Below are 21,537 nucleotides of genomic sequence, written 5' to 3' on the forward strand. Positions count from 1 at the left end.
AGTACTGGAGTGGATTGCCATTTCCTTCTCCAAGGGATCTTCCCAACCCAGGATCGAACCCGGGTCTCCCGCATTGAAACCCTATACAATTACGTCAGCACTCCTCTTGGGCCTGCCAGACCTTGCTAATCCCTTAACTCTCCGTGACTGAAAAGGACAAGGTAGCTATGGGCATGTTGTCCCAGACCATGCAGACATGGGACAGACCCGAGGCTTAGCTCTCAAATTGGCTGGACAATGTTGCCACTGGGTGGCCGAGATGCTTACAGGCAGTTGCTGCAGTTGCCTTACTGGTCCAGGAGGCAACCAAGCTGACTCTGGGCCAAGATTTGATTGTAAAAGTCCCACATGAGATCAACACTCTCCTGCGAGGGGACCTACATACATGGCTGTTGACATCCTGTTGACATTACTCAGTACCAGGGACTATTACCCCATGTTACTACTGAGCTTTGTCAGGTCCTGAATCTGGCCACTCTCCTTCCTGTGAGAGAAGGTGGGCACTCAAATGAGCACCAGGAAATCCTAGAAGAAGTTTATGCCAGCAGACCTGACTTGGGAGACCAGCCAATCCTGGACCCAGATTGGGTCCTGTACACCAATGGCCTCAGCCTGGTGAAACGAGGACAATGACTGTTGGGATATGCAGTGGTCATGGAAGAAACCATCGCTGAGGCTAGCTCTCTGCCATCACACTGGTCTGCTCAACGGGCCGAACTATATGCTCTAATCTGGGCCCTCCAGCTGTCAAATGGTAAGAAGACAAACGTTTACACAGACTCCAGGCATGCTTTCCACATTACATGTACACGGGGCTCTGTATAAGGAGAGAGGCCTTCTGACAGCTAGTGAAAAAGATACTAAAAATAAGGAAGAAATTCTGACCCTATTAGACGCTGCCTGGGAACCAGAAAGGGTCGCAGTCATACACTACCGAGGACATTAAAAAAAAAGATGCCTCCCAGGCTTGGGGAAACAGACTGGTAGATAAGACCACTAAACAAGCAGCTGAGGGCTTGAGGGTGACAAGTGAAGCCCCTATTAAAGCTTTCGTATTGGCAGAACTAATGGCCTGAACTAATGCCAGACTCTCCAAAATACGCTGAAGCCCAAAACCAACTAGCCAAAGCGGAAGGGGCCATTGAGACTGAAAAGGGATGGTGGGAATTGCCAAGTGGCAAATTATTGGTACCGGAGGAGTTGGCACCCACTCTGGTGAGCCAAACTCACCAAGCAACCCACCTAGGCCATGATAAACTGGAAGAGCTAATTTGAAAATATTTCTTGGGTCCCCACTTCTCTTCCCTATGCAGGACAGAATCTCAGGGCTGCACTGCCTGCTCACAGGTCAATGTTGGCTCTCGACACAGACAGAAACCTCCAGGGATTTAGGTAAAAGGCACGCTGCCCTTTGAACACCTGGAAGTGGACTTCACTGAAATGAAACCTCACCGACACTACCCTTACCTGCTGGTCATGGTATGTACGTTCTCGGGATGGGTAGAAGCTTTTCCTTCCTGGACTGAAAGGGCATCAGAAGTAGTCCGGTGCCTGCTTAGGGAGATAGTTCCCAGATTTGGATTTCCTACCAGCATTGGATCGGACAATTGCCCGGCTTTTGCAGCTGACTTACTACAACAAGTAAGCAACACTTAAAACATCAAATGGAAACTGCACATTGCATATAGGCCCCAGAGTTCTGGGATGGTGGAATGAACCAACCGGACACATAAAGAGACACTCTCCAAATGGATCACAGAGACTGGCTGCTCTGGGTGGACTTGCTTCTGATGGCTCTGCTCAGACTCAGGATGACCCCACCGTCCCATGGCTATTCTCCATACAAAATTGTGTATGGGAAGCCCCCTCCCATAATAAAACAGGTGTCAACAAATTTGCCTCTCGTAAGGGGAGATGAGATTTCACAGCAGATGGAACAACTGGGTAAGGTAATAAATCAGGTAACTAAGTTTGTACAAGAAAGGGTGCCGTTCCCCCTTGGGGAACAGATTCATGAATTTGTGCCTGATGATCAGGTGTGGGTCAAGGAATGGAAACACGCCTCCTTGACTCCACATTGGAACAGTCCATATACTGTTGTTCTAACCACCCCTACTAAGTTGCAGGTATCACTTCCTGGATCCACCACACGAGGGTGAAAATAGCAAACCACGCAGACCCGGAGGACGCCAAATGTTCTACACAAGAGGACCCCACTGATCCCCATGAAACCAAGATCATCTTAAAAAAGAAGAAGAGATGAAGCTCTACAATCAACTGCTGCTACAAGGACTTGCCGGTATCAGCACAAAGAGGGACCTGTGCTATAATTAAAGTTGAACTTTGTGTGTATATTCCTGATTTATCTGGCAATGTATCAGCTGCTTTAGATGACACGAAAACCCAGGTAAAAGCAATGTCAAATGAAAACATTCCTTTCTGGACTTCAGTCCTATCTCGGGTGAAGGGTGATTTGTGGAAAACTATATTCACCATTGCTATATTTCTGCTTTGTGGGCCCTACATTTTATAATGTATTATGAACTTTGTAACCCAAAGGTTGGTGTCACTCTCCCAAATTGGCAGAGAGCCAGGGTATAATATATCCCTATGAATGATGCTCATACTATGAATTAAGAGCATCAAGAAGGGAGAATTAAGGAGGAAACAGACAGAACATGCTCCATCTTGAAAGCAGGACTCCATCTTGGGCTGGACTGTGGACTTTGAGCTATATGCCCAGTATCTGTGGAAACAGCATACCAACTGGAAAACCAGACCTGCCCCCCCCGCCCCCCCCCCCCCCACAAGGAAGAGCCCAGAGTTCATACCCAGACTCTCCATAGTCTAAAACAATACCCTAATTATTTGTGTAACCGAATAGAATAATAAATTCTATTATGCTTATTGGGGTATGGCCACAGGCCTATGGATAATTGTGCACTGTTAACTACCTAGGCTTAAGGCATAGGAATCATGGGTTAACTTTGATTGTATCTTTCTTTTCCTTTGTTCAGACTAGTATCACACAATTTGGGGAGCTGGCTACAACATCAAGACACACTGGTTGATTCCTGGGTTGGAAAGATCCTTTGGAGTAGGAAATGTCAACCCACTCCAATATTCTTGCCTGGAAAATTCCATGGATAGAGGAACCTGGAGGGCTACATACAGTTCATGGGGTTGCAAAGAGTTGAATGGGACTGAGCATCAAGCCATGAACATGAGCAGAAGAAAGAACAACGTTAAGAAGCAGACAAGTTAGGAGAAGTTGACTCGTGCTTGAAGAAGTGTAAAAATAATGAGTTTATTTTGGGTGAAATTCTTATATTCACCATAATGACCATCATCATTAGGATCCAGTGACTGCAACTTAAGAAATTGCAAAAGTAGGGAACTACATAACTGGTCACCACGTTAATATCTTTAATTAGAAAGTCTCTTGGGATGGCTTTGAAACTGATTTTTAAAGTAACTTACATTCACAAGCAGGAAAAAAAAAAATCGATAATCGTGTGGATTCCTTGAAGACCTTAAAATGGGATCCTAGACAGCACGTTTAGATACAGAGCGGCCATTCCTTTCCTAACCACCGGGTGGCAACCAAGTGCCAATGTCACTCTCTTGTCTGTCCCTACCCTTTCCTAGGCGGGCGCGGCTTCCGGCTCTCCGGGCTTCCGGGATCCCGGGGCGCGCACGTCACAGTCTCCGCCGCGCCCGCCTGTCAGCAGTGGTTCAGCTGCCGAACGTTGGCCGGACTCTGGGGGACCTAGCCCCATGTGGAAGCTGGTCCCGGCCGCGGGCCCTGCCCGAGGTAAGGACAAAAGGTGGAAACGCGGGGGCCCGATTTCTCGAGAGCAGCTGCGGCGGGCGAGGGGTTTGCGGAGCGCACTTCCGGTCCGTCGTCGCCTCTTCCGCCGCCTTCCCGCGCTGCCTCCGGTCGCGCGCTGAGAGGTGGCGGGAACCGGCGCAAAGACTGCGTGAGGGCCCGCGCGGTCTTCTAGGCGGGGGCTGCGGTGCTTGCGAACCGGGCTTTGGCCTGGCGGGTGGGATAGGCGTGGGACGTTGGGCCGCTCAGTGACCTCCCGGGTCCTTTCAGTCAGGTCGGCCAGCCCCACCTGGCGGGCCCGGCTCGGAGCCGTGTTTCGATGATGCGCTCCATTGAGCCTTGGCCGGGGACCCTGTTGTGACAGCTCGTGTTTTCAAGCTTTTGAGGAAATGCTCAGAATACATTGACAGAGGCTCCAGGACCTTGGCGAGCACGTCGTTTATTTTTGTTGGGAGCCACGGAGATGACTTGTGTCAATGGCAACAACGGGAAAACAGTTTCAGTTTTGTTTCCAAGCTTTTTTTTTTTTTTTTTTAACCTTTTGGTCATCAGAACAACAAAGTTTTTTGCTTTTGTTTTTTCCTCTTTTGCATTTCTAGCAAGGAAGATGGAAATTGCATGTAAATTGGTTGCCTAGAACGTGTAAGCACTTAATTAGTTGGTAGCTAAGCGGGTGTAGCCTATGATTGGTCTAGCCCTCAGGAAGTTTACATTGTGATTGAAAAAAAAAGAACTCTGTAGAAGCTAAATGGACCGGCAGTGTAAGGCCGTATGGAGAGGCCCAAACGAATGGTAAGGAAAATAAAGCCTGTAATAATACTGTAAGTAATATTACAAAGACTCAAAGATGAGGCGCTTTGTGGATTTGGAGCATTGCAGAGATAGGACATAAACTGTGACGGACAAGTTTCCAGGAACATTTGTAGCCTGTGGCTGGCTTTTTGAGTTCGCGGAAGGAAAATGCCCCTAATGCCAATGGGTAGCATTTTTACCTTTCAGAGGATCTTGAACTCTTTTCAGAATGTAGTGGAAGCTATGGGGTGCCATCCTTCTAGGGAAGGTGTGACTAAAGCAACCGCAGAAGTTTTTTGTTGAGACTCCACTCTAGGTTAAAAATCTGTTTGACAAAGTATAATCTAAGTCTGGTCAAGGCTTACCTGGACTCTTTTCTACTTGTCTAATTTAACTGCTCTAATTACCCTACCACTCCAGTGGTCCCAGACTAAACTCTGCTAGTCTTCAACATATATGCTGTTCCACCAAAAATTTGTGATTTACAAAATTTTTTAATAACCCTGTCCCATTGTTCTAAAAGTTACCTTTAACGTAAAAAAAATACCCCAAATTATGCACTTGAACCTGGTTTGGAGTTTTCTTGCGGTGATCTATATTATTTACTGTTCATGCGATACCATACGTTTTAACTGCTCTCACTTTGTGGGATATTTTGCCACCTGGTAGAGAAAGTTATTTACATTTTTCTTGACAGTTTTTCACATTAAATTTTTCTGACGAAATTTTGAATTTGTTTATCAAGCGCCAAACAGTATTTTGATTTTGTTTGGTGATGCATTAAATGTTAATTTAATTTAAATTAAAAGTTAATTTGGGCAAACACTGACAATTTTCAAAATTATTTTCTCTTTAGAAAAGTGGTAGAGCATTCTGTTTAGATTTGCCTCCTTCAGTGAAGCTTTAATAGAAAACATGTTTGATTTACATAAAGTTGGTTGTTAGCATTTAAATAGCAAAATAAAAATATTTAAATATTTGCCATACCTATGTCTAATTACATGTTTATGTGTATCTGTAAATTTACTTTTTAAAAAAATCTCTTAGAACCATACAGACTTTTGACTGGTGTTGAGTACATCGTTGGAAGAAAAAACTGTGGCATTCTAATTGAAAATGATCAATCGATCAGTCGAAATCATGCTACATTAACCTCTAACTTTTCTGTAACCAACCTGGTAAGTCACTATTTCGTTTGCTGACAGTAAGGGAATTGAAGTCTCAAAAGATTACCTTGGTGTATATGTAAGAGAGAGTTTTGGAGACTTTTCATTTTATAGAACTGTTTTCTTTAAATGTTAGCAAAATTAAATATGTTTTTGCAGTGGTACTGGTGGTATTTGTTTATTTTGAGATTTGAAGTTTCTATTTCAGTATTTTACTGTTTGCGTTAGTGACTGAGAAACTCAAATGAAGTAGACCATATGTATATTTACTTGAACATTTACTGAGTGATTTTTGTTGTTATTGTTCAGTTGCTAAGTCATGTCTGACTCTTTGCAACCGCATAGACTGCAGCATGCCATCCTCCCCTGTCTTTCACTGCCTCCCAGAGTTTGCTCAAATTCATGTCCATTGACTCAGTGATGCTATCTAACCATATCATCTTCTCCCATCCCCTTCTCCTTTCCTTTCCATCTTTCCCAGCATCAGGGTCTTTTCCAATGAGTTAGCTCTTCACATCAGGTGGCCAAAGTATTGCAGTTTCAGCATCAGTCCTTCCAATGAATATTCAGGATTGATTTCCTTTCAGGTTGACTGGTTTGATTTTGCAGTCGAAGGGACTCACAAGAATCTTCTCCAGCACTATAATTCAAAAGCATCAATTCTTTGGTGCTCAGCCTTCTTTAGGGTCCAACCCTCCCATCCCTACATGACTACTAGAGAAACCGTAGCTTTGACTATGTAGACCTTTGTCGGCAAAGTGATGTCTCTGCTTTGCAATAATACACTGCCTAGTTCTGTCATACCTTTCCTTCCAAGGAGCAAGCGTTTTTTAATTTCATGGCTGCAGTCAACATCCACAGTGCTTTTGGAGCCTAAGAAAATAAAGTCTGTCACTGCTTCCACTTTTTCTCCATTTGCCATGAAAGGATGGGTTTGGATGCCTTGATCTTAGATTTTTGAATGTTGAGTTCCAAGCCACCTTTTTCACTCTCCTCTTTCACCCTCATCAAGAGGCTCTTTAGTTCCTTTTTACTTTCTACCATTAGAGTGGTATCATCTGCATATCTGAGGTTGTTAATATTTCTCCTGGCAATCTTGATTCCAGCTTGTGATTCATCCAGCTTGACATTTTGCATGATGTATTCTGCATGGAAGTTAAATAAGCAGGGTGACAGTATACAGCCTTGTACTCCTTTCCCAGTTTTGAACCAGTCAGTTGTTCGTATCTGGTTCTAATGTCTGGTTGTTTTTTGAAACACATACAGATTTTTCAGGAGATAGGTAAGGTGATCTGGTATTCCCATCTCTTTAACAGTTTCCACAGTTTGTTGTGATCCACATAGTCAAAGGCTTTAGCATAATCAATGAAACAAAAGTAGATGTTTTCCTGGAATTCCTTTGCTTTCTCTATGATCCAGTGAATGTTGGCAGTTTGATCTCTGGTTCTTCTGCCTTTTCTAAACCCAGCTTGTACATCTGGGAAGTTCTTGGTTCTCGTACTGCTGAAGCCTAACTTGAAGGATTTTGACCTTGACCTTACTAGCATTTGAAATGCGCACAATTGCATGTTTGAACATTCTTTGGCATTGCCCTTGTTTGGGATTGGAGTGACAACTGACCTTTCCCAGTCTTGTGGCCACTGCTGAGTTCTGCAGATCTGCTGTCATATTGTGTGCAGCACTTTAAAAGCATCATCATTTAGGTTTTTAAATAACTCAGCTGAAATTCCCTTACCTCCACTAGCTTTGTTTGTAGTAGTGCTTCCTAAGGCCTGCTAGACTTCACATTCCAGGATGTCTGGCTGTAGGTGAATGATCACACCACTCTGGTTATCCAGATCATTGAAACCTTTTTTGTATAGTTTTGTGTATTCTTGCCGTCTCTTAAAATCTTCTACTTCTGTTAGGTCCTTAGCATTTCTTCCCTTTATCATGCTCATCTTTGCATGAAATGTTACTTTGATATCTCCAGTTTTCTTGAAGAGATCTCTAGTCTTTCCCATTCTTTTGTTTTCCTCTATTTCTTTGCATTGTTCATTTAAGAAGGCCTTCTTATCTCTCCTTGCTGTTTTCTAAAACTCTGCATACAGTTTGGTATATCATTCCCTTTCTCCCTTGCCTTTCACTCCTCTTCTTTGCTCAGTTATTTGTAAGGCCTCCTCAGACACCCACTTTGCCTTCTTGCATTTCTTTTTCTTTGGGATGGTTTTGGTTGCTGCCTCCTGTACACTGTTACGAACTTCTGTCCTTAGTTCTTCAAGCACTCCATCTACCAGATCTAATCCCTGAATCTATTCATCTCTTTCACTGTATAATCATAAGGAATTTGATTCAGGTCACACCTGAATGGCCTAGTGGTTTTCCCTACTTTCTTCAATTTAAGCCTGAATTTTGCAGAAAGGAGCTCATGATCTGAGCCACAGTAAACTCCAGGTCTTCATTTTTGCTGACTGTATAAATCTCCATCTTCGACTGCAAAGAATATGATCAGTCCATTTCTGTATTAACCATCTGCTGATGTCCATGTGTAGAGTCGTCTCTTGTGTTGGAAAAGGGTGCTTGCTATAACCAATGTGTTCTCTTGGCAAAACTCTGTTAGCCTTTGCCCTGCTTCATTTTGTACTACAAGGCCAAATTTGCCTGTTGCCCCAGGTATCTCTGGACTTCCTATTTTGCATTCCACTCCCCTGTTATGAAAAGGACATCTGTTTTTGGTGTTAGTCCTAGAAGATCTTGTCGGTCTTCATAAGACCAGTCAGCTTCAGCTTCTTTGGCATCAGTGGTTGGGGCATAGACTTGGATTACTGTGATGCTGAATGGTTTTCCTTGGAAACAAACGGAGGTCATTCTTTCATTTTTGAGATTGCACCCAAGTACTGCATTTCATTCTTTTGTTGACTATGATGGCTACTCCATTTTTTCTAAGGGATTCTTGCCCACAGTAGTCGATATATTGGTCATCTGAATTAAATTTGCCCATTCCCGTCCATTTTAGTTCACTTATTCCAAAGATGTCAGTGTTCATTCTTGCCATCTCCAGCTTAACCACTTCTTTACCATGATTCATGGGCCTAACATTCCAGGGTCCTATGCAGTATTGTTCTTTACAGCGTTGGACTTGACTTCCTCCACCAGACACATCCACAACTGAGCATCGTTTCTGCTTTGACCCAGCTGCCTCATTCTTTCTGGAGCTGTTAATAATTGCCCTCCTCTCTTCCCCAGTAGCATGTTGAACACCTTCCAACTTAGGGGGCTCATCTTCTCAGTCATATCTTTTGCCTTTTTCATGCTGTCCCTGGGTTCTTGTGGCAGGAATACTGGAGTCGTTGCCGTTTCCTCCCCCTCGGTATGTAAGCACTCACATGTTGAATGCTTACTGTGTGTCAGCACTGTGCCAGAGCGTGGGAACAGAGCAGTGGATAGACTCGTGACTCCTCCTTTCAAGAGTCACATAGCCATATGAACACTTGTGTTTGCCGTGTATCTTAGGTTTTCAGAAGGAGAATGATTTGCTTTACTATCCCTAGTAAACAGCTGGTATATGCCCCACAGCTCCTTTGAATGACTGAGTTTGTTTTGGTGTGTTGGTTGATTTAATTATAAAGGTGGACTTATAATTAAACCAACCAAAACACATATATAATTAAGCCAGCCAAAACAACATCTATCTATCTATCTATCTATCTATCTGTATATATCTAAGAGGTGTGCTCATGATAATGCTGGTGGTAATGATGAAAGAAAAACCACTATTTTGAGGTAAGATTATATCAGCAGCAAACATTTAATCTGTTCAGTAATGTTTAGGTTTTGTGTCTGTATTCTTTTAGATTAAAAAAAAAGCATTATTGTTAAAAATCCTAAAGAAAAAGTAGAATTGTTACTTCAAGTTAAACACTCTGGCTGGCCTTTTCTCATTGGACTGATTTTTTTTTCTATGTGATTTTGATAGTATTAAAAAAAAAAACAAAAAAAAACCCTTAGGAATGAAACTGTCGTGTTATATATGAAACAATTTGTACAAAGGCAAATAGTCCTCACATTGAGAGGTCAGGAAAATCTCCACTGACTTAGCAAAAATAAAGAAAATATATGTTCTAAGAGGAATGATTCTGAAATTAAGACATTTTTCTCTTAATTGCTAGTTGAGTAATCATTCTTTGCATGCAACCAAAACAATAACTGTATTGTGTACTGTGTTGGGAGGTTAACCGCCCATCGCCTATTCCAAAAGTTATCAACCTTTTCTTTTGAAACCTTTTCCCTTAGGAACAGTATTTATGGAGTAGTAAGAGACTTTATTTATTGATTTTTTTTTTTAGAGTCAAACAAATGAAATTCCTGTATTGACAATAAAAGATAATTCTAAGTATGGTACCTTTGTTAATGAGGAGAAAATGCAGAATGGTCTTTCTCAAATTTTGAAGTCAGGGGATAGAGTTACCTTCGGAGTGTTTGAAAGTAAATTCAGGTAAGAATTTTGAAATTGATATTAAAATGGACAACTTTATTTTGGACCAATCAAATTCTAAAGGAAAAGGATATTTATAAATAATGAGTTGGAGCTAGTCTATTTAGATCCTACTTAGCATAGTAGGATGGAGAAGGCAATGGCACCCCACTCCAGTGCTCTTGCCTGGAAAATCCCATGGACGGAGGAGCCTCGTGGGCTGCAGTCCATGGGGTCGCTAAGAGTCAGACACGACTGAGCGACTTCACTTTCACTTTTCACTTTCACACACTGGAGAAGGAAATGGCAACCCACTCCAGTGTTCTTGCCTGGAGAACCTCAGGGACGGGGGAGCCTGGTGGGCTGCCGTCTATGGGGTCGCACAGAGTCGGACAAGACTGAAGTGACTTAGCAGCAGCAGCGGCATAATAGGATAGCAGTGAATTTTGCCTAGTAGTGAACTTTGCACTGTATGTGGTTTGTGCATTTTGTTAATCATACCTAACTGACCTAAAGTGAATGAGAATTTGAGTGGGCCCTGAGAATCTTGATGGGGCTACTTTTGGTTGATTCTGCATAGGTCGAAGTGTAGTGTTAAGCTTTTGATCATTGATGTTTTTCTTAATTGCAACTTAAGACTGATAGTTTTGTTCGAACTAAGTTGAAACGTTTAGTGATACGTAAAAATCAAAATAACAGTGTGTAATGTGAGCTTGAGTTTACTGTACAATAAACTCATATAACTTATTTTTATTTACAGAGTAGAGTATGAACCTTTGGTTGCATGCTCTTCTTGTTTAGATGTCTCTGGGAAAACTGCTCTAAGTCATGCCATATTACAACTCGGAGGACTTACTGTAAACAACTGGACAGAGGAATGTACTCACCTTGTCATGGTATCAGTTAAAGTTACCATTAAAGTAAGTTCAGTGCATTGTTATTATGTTAAAGTAAGTTCTGTGAATTTAAGTTTTTTCATTTACCCACTATACAAAAATGTCTTAAAAGTCATTTACTTTAAAATTATCCGAACTGTTGGTTGTAGATATGTATATGCCAAACAACTCCATACCTACCGTATAGGCTAAGAATGGTTTTTCAGAAACATTGTTTATTATCTACCACAAGCAAAAAGCACATGAAATTATATTTCAAATTTTGATTTAGCATTTAAATGATTTATGTAATCCTTTCACCGAGAAATGTTTTCAGTCTAAAAGCAAAGCATTTAGAGGTTAACTGCCCATCTTCAAAGTAAGAAGTCTATGTCTTTTCTTCCTCTAGTCTCTGATATATCTCACTGTTTCATGCTCTTTTGTTTAATTTTTATTTGGCTTTAGGCCCTAATGACAAAAACTTTTTAAAAATAGTTTAATATTACCTTAATGTATTGTCACAGTCTAGAGATATATAGATATATGCCTTTAGAAGATGCTATTTGTTAAAATAGTGGTATATTTTGGTATGTTTTCAGATTTTGCATCTTCATTAGATTTGGTTAATCCAAAGCTAATTGAAGAATGACTCTGGGAGGTGATTCGTCTCCTTTCAACAGTTTGTCTGTAGATAATCTGAAATTGTTTTAGGCTTTTATCTATGGTGAAAAGCAGCAAATATTTAGATTCCTTTATTAGATGATAAAATCCTTTGCCATATAATTAATTAAATTAGAATATGTGTGTTATAGCTAAATAGGTGTCATAGAGAAAGAAAGGTTTGCTGTTCAGATTGAACCTCATGTTAAACTTGTGTCTTGGTGGGGTTTTCTCTGATCAGAAATTGTTCATCTTTGTAAGTTTATGAAATTGATATATAAATTCAACAGAGTGATTAGCTTCTTGAGTACTAATTTATGCTAATAAACCCAGATAATAGATTCATAATTCAGAATGTCCATTTATTAATTTACAGTAGAGATACGCCTTTATAGTGACCAGAATGTTTACATATGGCTCCAGCTTAGTCCCCTTAAAGATACCAAGGTCCCTGAAAAATGAAATAGGTAATCACGCCCTTGCTTGGTGAATATAAAGTAAGAGCAAAGTCAGTTAGGTGGTCTTGAAAGAAAAGGGAACGTAAACATTCAGTTCAGCTTTTATTTTCTAAAGAGGAAACTGAGGCTTGGAGCAATTAAATCCTTTGCCCAAGATCACATGTATTGGAGCTTACTCAGTCCAGTGTTGAATTGCTCATTACTGCTTCGTGCAGGAAGTCAATTATTTCATTTATATTTGAGGTTCATAACTTTCAGATTCCATTCTTGAGAGATACCCTGAATTGCTTGCTCACATTTAGGTAATTCCCCATGTTTATTAGAAACATACTTACAAGTTCTTTAGCTGGATTATTTCTTAGAATTATGCTGAATCTTCTTTATTTTCATTGCCAATGGTGATATTTTTTAATCTTTCTCAAACTGTGGATATAACTTATTTGAGGCTTATGGCTTAATTCACTTGCTAGGTGAAGTTTCTTCTCTACTCCACCTGTGTACACCGTTATTCCTTTATTTACTTTCTTAAAAAGACTATTCCATAATTATTAATATAATCAGTTTGAAAGGCAGTTAGGCTGAGAGATCTCTCTCATGTTTATCTCTTGATACTGTCTTCTCTAGGCAGATGTTACATTTCCTTAATTTTAAGATATACATTTTAATGTTTCTATAATTGGTATACATTTTAAAATTGACTTGTATTTTGTTATGTTGTTTGGCCCTGCCTCCAGCAGTTTTTACATCAACACTGTAATTTGTGACTTTTTTTTCACCTTTAGTAATGATTGTTTATTGATACCTGAATTTGCCTATATGTTATGTTTGTTTGTTATTTCACAGGTCTCACTGCTTTTTTAGCATATAGGCCTTTGTTTTGTGGGGGTCTAACTTATATGAATTTCAGTTACCACAGTTTATTTTTAATTTTTGTTTTATATTGGAATATAGTTGACTTCACAGTGCTGTGTTTCAGGGGCACAGCAGAGTGATTCAGTTATACACAGACATATATCTATTGTTTTTCAAACTCTTGTCCCATTTAGGTTACTACAGGTTATTGAGCAGCGCCCCTTGTGCTATACAGTAGGTTATCTATTTTCAATATAGCACTGTGTTTATGTCAGCCCCAAGCTCCCAGTCTATCCCCCTCATATATTGTAATTGGTAGCTTCTTATAATCAAGTGATTATATAGGGATATGTACACTAAAACTAAGCCATGACCCAAAACTGACTTCTGTTTTATAGATTGTGTCTCTGTTATAAATTTAAAGTGACACGAGGAAAACTAGAATTTTAAAAAAGCTAGGGTATGAGTATATGTATTCACATGTTTTCTTCTTTTCAGACAATATGTGCACTCATTTGTGGGCGTCCGATTGTAAAACCAGAATATTTTACTGAATTTCTTAAAGCAGTTCAGTCCAAGAAACAACCTCCAAAAATTGAAAGGTATATTGTGTATTTGAAATAACAAAATATGACATGCAAAATATGATTGCACTGGCTTGATTTAGGTTAATTCCCTCTTTATTGATTGTTTCAGGATATAATATTGCAGTTCAGCGTTATTAATGAAATTTTTTTGTTACTATGTGCTGAAAGTTTACCAAGCAATTCTTTGTTGATTTTTCTTTATCTTGGTGAAACAGATGTGACATGTGTGCCAATATTTAAAGAGAAACATTGAAGGATAGCAATGAACCCGAGGTAGGACCAGTGGGCACACACGCAGGTGCCGGGCATTGTGCACGCAGGGCATCTGGAATTGTGAGGCGCAGCAGCCTGTTACAGAGCCAAAATCAGGCTTATTACCCTCTTTGAAAAATGAGGATAGTACTTGTACTGCTCCATGTTTTAAGTATTTCGTGTTATTAGTATTATTTATCTAGTGGTATACACCAAGGCTGAACTTACTGAATTGTAATAGGTGCTTATTAAAAGAAATGTAACTGATTGCAATATTTGGAAAGACTCATAATAGCTTTCCTACTTATGTAATTTTTTTGGATGCTATGCTAAATTTGTGAACCACTGGACTAAGGAACTGTCTACTATATCTATTGCATTAGTCACGTCTGCAGTAACATAAACGGTGGTTTAGGAAGAAGATACGTGTAATTTTTCTTTTTAGATTGCATGGTTAGAATACTGGACACTATAAAATGGGTGAGTGTTTTTAGTCAACATAAGAACATGCTTAAAATGTATGTCAGTAGCTTATAGTCTAAATGACATAACAGGTTTGAGGAAGTTTTAAAAAAATCTAAAATTCTATGCAAATTAAGTATTTTACTACAAATTTAAATTAAGTATTAACTGAGTTCAGTTCAGTTCAGTCGCTCAGTCGTGTCCGAAACTTTGAGACCCCCATGGACTGCAGCACACCAGCCTCCCTGTCTGCCACCAGCTGCCAGAGTTTACTCAAACTCATGCCCATTGAGTTGGCGATGCCATCCAACCATCTCAACCTCTGTCGTCCCCTTCTCCCATCTTCAATCTTTCCCAACATCAGAGTCTTTTCTAATGAGTCCATTCTTCGCATCAGTTGGCCAAAGTATTGGAGTTTCAGCTTCAACATCAGTCCTTTCAATGACTATTCAGGACTGATGTCCTTTAGGATGGACAGGTTGGATCTCCTTGCAGTCCAAGGGACTCTCAAGAATCTTCTCCAACACCACAGTTGGAGTTGTTCTTCAGCCCCCAGCTTTCTGTATAGTCCAGCTCTCACATCCATACATGACTACTGGAAAAACCACAGCTTTGAGTAGACAGACCTTAGTTGACGAAGTAATGTCTCTGCTTTTTAATATGCTGTCTAGGTTGGTCATAACTTGAATCCTTCCAAGGAGTAAGTGTCTTTTGATTTCATGGCTGCAGTCACCATCTGCAGTGATTTTGGAGCCCCCAAAAATAAAGTCAGCCACTGTTTCCCCATCTATCTGCCATGAAGTGATGGGACCGGATGCCATGATCTTAGTTTTCTGAATGTTTAGCTTTAAGCCAACTTTTTCACTCTCCTCTTTAACTTTCATCAAGAGGTTCTTTACTTCTTCTTCACTTTCTGCCATAAGGGTGGTATCATCTGCATATCTGAGGTTATTGATATTTCTCCCTGCAATCTTGATTCCAGCTGGTGCTTCCTCCAGCCCAGCAATTCTCATGATGTACTCTACATATAACTTAAATAAGTAAAATAAAAGTTAAATAAAAGTTAAAAAAGTTAAATAAGCACGGTGACAGTATATAGCTTTGACTTACTGCATTTTCTATTTTTGGAACCAGTCTGTTGTTCCATGTCCAGTTCTAACTGTTGCTTTCTCAGCTGCATGCAGATTTCTCAAGAGGCAGGTCAGGTGGTCTGGTATTCCCATCTCTTTAAGAATTTTCCACATTTGTGGTGATCCACACAGTCAGAGGCTTTGGCATAGTCAATAAAGCAGAAGTCGATTTCTTCTGGAACTCTCTTGCTTTTTCGATGATCCAGTGAATGTTGGCAATTTGATCTCTGGTTCCTCTGCCTTTTCTAAAACCAGCTTGAACATCTGGAAGTTCACAGTTCACGTATTGCTTAAGCCTGGCTTGGAGAATTTTGAACATTACTAGCGTGTGAGATGAGTGCAATTGTGTGGTAGTTGAAGCATTCTTTGGGATTGCCTTTCTTTGGGATTAGAATGAAAACTGACCTTTTCCAGTCCTGTGGCCAGTGCTGAGTTTTCCATATTTGCTGACATATTGAGTACAGCACTTTCAGAACATCATCTTTTAGGATTTGAAGTAGCTCAACTGGAATTTCATCACCTCCACTAGCTTTGTTCGTAATGATGCTTCCTGAGGCCCACTTGACTTCGCATTCCAGGATGTCTGGCTCTAGGTGAGTGATCACACCATCGTGATTATCTGGGTCGTGAAGATCTTTTTTGTATAGTACTTCTGTGTATTCTTGCCACTACTACTTCTTTTTTTTTTTTTTTGGCCACTTCTTCTTAATATCGTCTGCTTCTGTTAGGTCCATACCATTTCTGTCCTTTATTGAGCCCATCTTTGCATGAAATGTTCCCTTGGTATCTCTAATTTTCTTGAAGAGATCTCTAGTCTTTCCTGTTCTATTGTTTTCCTCTTATTTATTTGCACTGATCACTGAGGAAGGCTTTCTTATCTCTCCTTGCTATTCTTTGGAACTCTGCATTCAAATGGGTATATCTTTCCTTTTCTCCTTTGCTTTTCGCCTCTCTTTTTTTCACAGCTATTTGTAAGGCCTCCTCAGACAGCCGTTTTGCCTTTTTGCATTTCTTTTTCTTGGGGATGGTCTTAATCCCTGTCTCCTGTACAATGTCACGCACCTCCATCCATAATTCATAAGGCACTCTGTCTATCAGATCTAGTCCCTTAAATCTATTTCTTACTTCCACTGTATAACCGTAAGGAATTTGATTTAGGTCATACCTGAATGGTCTAGTGGTTTTCCCCACTTTCTTCAATTTAAGTCTGAATTTGGCAATAAGGAGTTTATAATCTGAGCCATAGTCAGCTCCCAGTTTTTTTTTTTTTTTTGCTGACTGTATAGAGCTTCTCCATCTTTGGCTGCAAAAAATATAATCAATTCTGATTTCTGTGTTGACCACCTGGTGATGTCCATGTGTGGAGTCTTCTCTTGTGTTGTTGGAAGAGGGTGTTTGCTATGGCCAGTGCGTTCTCTTGGCAAAACTCTATTAGCCTTTGCCCTGCTTCGTTCTGTACTCCCAAGACCAAATTTGCCTGTTGCTCCAGGTATCTCTGGAGTTCTAGTTTTGCATTCTGGTCCCCTATAATGAAAAGGACACTTTTTTTTTTGCATATTAGTTCTAGAAGGTCTTGTAGGTCTTCATAGAACCGTTCAACTTCAACTTCTTCAGCATTACTGGTTGGGGCATAGACTTGTATTACCGTGATATTGAATGGTTTGCCTTGGAAACGAACAGAGATCATTCTGTCGTTTTTGAGATTGCATCCAAGTACTGCATCTCGGACTCTCTTGTTGTCTATGATGGCTGCTCCATTTCTTCTAAGGGATTCTTGCCCACAGTAGTACATATAATGGTCATCTGAGTTAAATTCACCCATTCCAGTCCATTTTAGTTCACTGATTCCTAGAATGTCTATGTTCACTCTTTCCATCTCCTGTTTGACAACTTCCAATTTGCCTTGATTCATGGACCTAACATTCCAGGTTCCTATGCAATATTGCTCTTTACAGCATCGGACCTTGCTTCTATCACCAGTCATATCCACAACTGGGTGTTGTTTTTGCTTTGGCTCCGTCTCTTCATTCTTTCTGGCGTTATTTCTCCACTGCTCTCCAGTAGCATATAGGGCACCTACCTACCTGGGGAGTTCATCTTTCAGTGTCCTGTCTTTTTGTCTTTTCATACAGTTCATGGGGTTCTCAAGGCAAGAATACTGAAGTGATTTGCCATTCCCTTTTGCAGTGGACCACATTTTGTCAGAACTCTCCACCATGACCCGTCTGTCTTGGGTGGCCCTACACAGCATGGCTCATAGTTTCATTGAGCTGTGGTCGATGTGATCAGATTGGTTAGTTTTCTGTGATTGTGGTTTACTCATGCTAATTATTTTATTACCAATTTTAAAATATTGTTTTTGTTACTTAGTCACTCAGTCGTGTCTGACTCTGTGACGCCATGGACTGCAGCACGCCAGGCCTCCCTGTCCATCACCAACTCCCGGAGCTTACCCAAACTCATGTCCATTGAGTCGGTGATGCCATCCAACCATCTCATCCTCTGTCACCCCCTTCTACTCCTGCCCTCAATCTTTCCCAACATCAGGGTCTTTTCCAACGAGTCAGCTCTTCAGACCTGGTGGCCAAAGTATTGGAGCTTCAGTATCAGTGCTTCCAGTGAATATTCAGAATTTGATTTCCTCTAGGACTGACTAGTTTGATCTCCTTGCTCTTCAAGGGACTTTGAAGAGTTTCCCTAGTACCACAATTCTGGTACTAGATATTTTCAGTTCTGCAGTGCTCAAGTCTTTTATGGTCCAACTCTCAAACTTGTACGTGACTACTGGAAAAGTCATGGCTTTGACTATATGGACCTTTGCCAACAAAGTGACATCTCTGCTTTTTAACATGCTGTCTAGGTTTGTCACAGTTTTTCTTCCAAGGAGCAAGCATCTTTTGATTTTATGGCTGCCTTCACTGCAGTGATTTTGGAGCCCAAGAAAATAAAATCTGTCACTGCTTCCACTTTTTTTTCATTTGCCACGCAGTGTTGGGACTAGACTCCATGATCTTCATTTTTTGAATGTTGAATTTTAAGCCAGCTCTTTCACTCTCCTCTTCACTTTCATTAAGAGGCTCTTTAGTTCCCTTTTGCTTTCTACCATTAGGATGGTATCATCTGCTTATCTGAGGCTGTGGATATTTCTCCTAGCAATCTTTATTACAGCTTGTGTTTCATCCCACCTGGCATTTCATATAATGTATTCTGCATATAAGTTAAATAAGCAGGGTGACAATATACAGCCTTGTCATACTCATTTTCCTGTTTGGAACCAGTCCGTTGCTCCATGTCTGATTCTAACTGTTGCTTCTTGACCTGCATATAGTTTCTCAGGAGGCAGGTCAGGTGGTCTGGTATTCCCATCTCTTTAAGAATTTTCCACGATTTGTTGTGATCCACACAGTCAAAAGCTTTAGTGTAGTCTCCCTTTCTCCTTTAATATATATATGTGTATATGTATATATATATAAAATACTACTAGCTATTTTAAACTAATTTGCCCAGTGCAGATATTTTTAGGAACTATTTATACCTGATAATATGTATCTGCTTTTAAAAGCAACTGAACATCAGATTTTCTCTTTGTTTTCAGTTTTCACTTGGGAGGTTTCATGTATTTTATTATCTGGTTAACAGATATATGCTTTCCTCTAGAACAGAATCATCATATTTTATTTATTTTTCAGCCATACCAAGTGGCTTGCAGGTTTGAACCCAGGCCCTCAGCAGGGAAAGCATGGAGTCCTAACCACTGGACCACCAGAGAATTCCTGAGATTTTAAAATAGATGATTCTTAACCTTTTTTGAGTCCTAGATCCCTGGGAGAACTTGAAAGCTGATCTCTCCTCTAGAAACTTCACTTACTACCAACTTGAAAGTGAAAGTTGCTCAGTCCTGTCCGACTCTTTGCGACTCCATAGACATAGTCCATGGAATTTTCCAGGCCAGAATACTGGAGTGGGTAGCTTTTCCCTTCTCCAGGGGATCTTCCCAACCCAGGAATCGAACCCAGGTCTCCCACATTGCAGGCAGATTCTACCAGCTGAGCCACAAAGGAAGCCCAAGAATACTGGAGGGGGTAGCCTATCCCTTCTCCAGAGCATCTTCCTGACCCAGGAATCGATGTGGGGTCTTCTGCATTGCAGGTGAATTCTTTACCAGCTGAGCTGTCAGGGAAGCCCAACTTCCTAGTGCCTATTATGAGCCTCTGTAGAAAAGTCAATAAATCCTGTAAGTAATTACTCGTTACAGCTAATAAACCATTTTAATTCTAGATTACTTAGGAATGGAGGCATCTGATAAGTTTTTACTACTGGTGATATGTTTTATGGTTTTTGGAGTTTTTAGAATCAGTTATTGATTCTTACTCAGAATCTCAGTGTATTCAACTTGCTTTTTTGTTGTTGTTTTTTTACTTTAGGCGTAGTTTTTTTCTGACTTCAATTTGTGTGACTGTATTAGCTTAAATGGGTGTAATAAAACATCCCTCCTCTAAGATTGTTTAATAACTCCTAACTCAGTGTTTACTAGGAAAGACTATTAGTTCATGTTTGATAATCAAGTTTTAATACTATTTTAAAATATATTGTTTTTTGCCTTAATAGATTCCTATACCTGTTGGGATCCATTTTGATGCGTTTGTGGAAGACTGTGTACTCAGTTAATTAAATAGAAAAAAGATTAAATTTAAGATATTAAATAGTTGTAAGATGGTTTATAAAAGGATATGAAGTAAAAATAAACAAACATGCAAGCAAGCAAACTATAATATTTTTACCTAACAGAAAGTGTAGTCCTTTTGTTGCAGTTATGTCTGCTTCTCTGTACTGTTAGCATGAAACAGTACGTCAAGGGGAGGGTAGAGTACCTGATGTGGTTTGTGATGTCTGATTTTCTTGTATTGCTAGGGAAGTACCAATGTGGATGATTCCATTTAAAAGACGTCTTTAATTTTGAGACTCTGTGCTCTCATATAGGAAGTCCATTAAAATATTGTTTATGTCTGAATATTAAAAAAAATGATCCCTCAGGAGAAAAAGGGAGTTTCCCTTTACTTGAAATTTTGCAGGGTTTCCCATATTGTAGAGTGCCTTGTCAGTTACTTTATTTCAAACAACAAGCATTATTTTTGAGAAAACACTGTTGGAAGAGAGTCCTTACATCGTACAAAACTAGCTGAATATTCCAACAGTGTAAGGCCCTGACTGCCCTATACCTAGGCCATTTCTCAGGGTTCTATTTACAGTGAGAAACCTGGAGGGATGAAGTAGTATCTCCTGCCAAGGACAAAGAGCAGGCCTGCTGAGAGCTTATTATGAAATGCGTGGATTCCTAAGTTCATTGTAACACTGCTCTCGGGAGGTACAGTCCGTGTCATCCCCGTGGAACTTGGTGTGGAAGGGGAGCTGCTGCAAACACAGCGAGGCTTCCTGCTGGCTTTTCTCCGACCCAGGAGTCTTGTGTCTTCTGCCAACATCCATGAAACGGGTACAGGTTAACTTATTTTCTTGCAATAAAATCTCAGACCCAAGAGATACATTAGCCTGAAACAAACATGGTAGGTGAAAGTTTAGGAAATTATAAAGTTTAATTGTGTGTTGGTATCTCTTTGCTTTAATTTGCATTTTCTTGATGATATATGAGGATACTAAGCATCTTTTCATATGCATATTTGCTGTCTCTATATTTCTTTGAGTAGGTATCTAATAAAGTCTTCAGCTGTTTTTAAAAATCAGGTTGTTTGTTTTCTTATTGTTGAATTTTAAGTGTTCTTTATATATTTTTTTAACAGTTCTTTATCAGATATGTGTTTTGCAAATGTTTTCTCCCAGTCTCTGGTTTGTCTTCTCATTCTCTTGACGTTACCTTTCACAGAGCAGAACTTTTTATTTTTTAATTTTAATGAAGTCTTGCTTATCAATTATTAATTTCATGGATCAAGCCTTTGGTGTTATATCTAAGAAGTCATCTCCATGTCCAAGGCCATCTAGATGTTCTCCTATGTTATCTTCTAGGAA

At 40.1% G+C, this 21,537-nt stretch overlaps 1 protein-coding gene across 4 annotated transcripts in view; it reads left to right on the forward strand.

Moving 5' to 3' along the window:
• Window positions 1-3,675: 3,675 nt before the first annotated feature.
• Window positions 3,676-21,537, forward strand: part of NBN (nibrin) — a 56,997-nt gene continuing 39,135 nt past the window's right edge. Inside the window, exons 1-6 of one of the 4 annotated variants that reach the window (XM_061123821.1) lie at window positions 3,693-3,814; window positions 4,429-4,621; window positions 5,669-5,799; window positions 10,113-10,261; window positions 11,001-11,160; window positions 13,584-13,687. In XM_061123821.1, coding sequence (XP_060979804.1) covers window positions 10,188-10,261; window positions 11,001-11,160; window positions 13,584-13,687 — 338 coding nt within the window. In that variant the 5' untranslated portion in view covers window positions 3,693-3,814; window positions 4,429-4,621; window positions 5,669-5,799; window positions 10,113-10,187. Of the gene's footprint in view, window positions 3,815-3,921; window positions 4,622-5,668; window positions 5,800-10,112; window positions 10,262-11,000; window positions 11,161-13,583; window positions 13,688-21,537 lie in introns of those variants that run through there. The other 3 variants (XM_061123819.1, XM_061123820.1, XM_061123822.1) reach the window with 3 other exon arrangements.

The sequence above is a fragment of the Dama dama genome, chromosome 21 (assembly GCF_033118175.1).
Source record: "Dama dama isolate Ldn47 chromosome 21, ASM3311817v1, whole genome shotgun sequence".
Classification (NCBI taxonomy): Eukaryota; Metazoa; Chordata; class Mammalia; order Artiodactyla; family Cervidae; genus Dama; species Dama dama.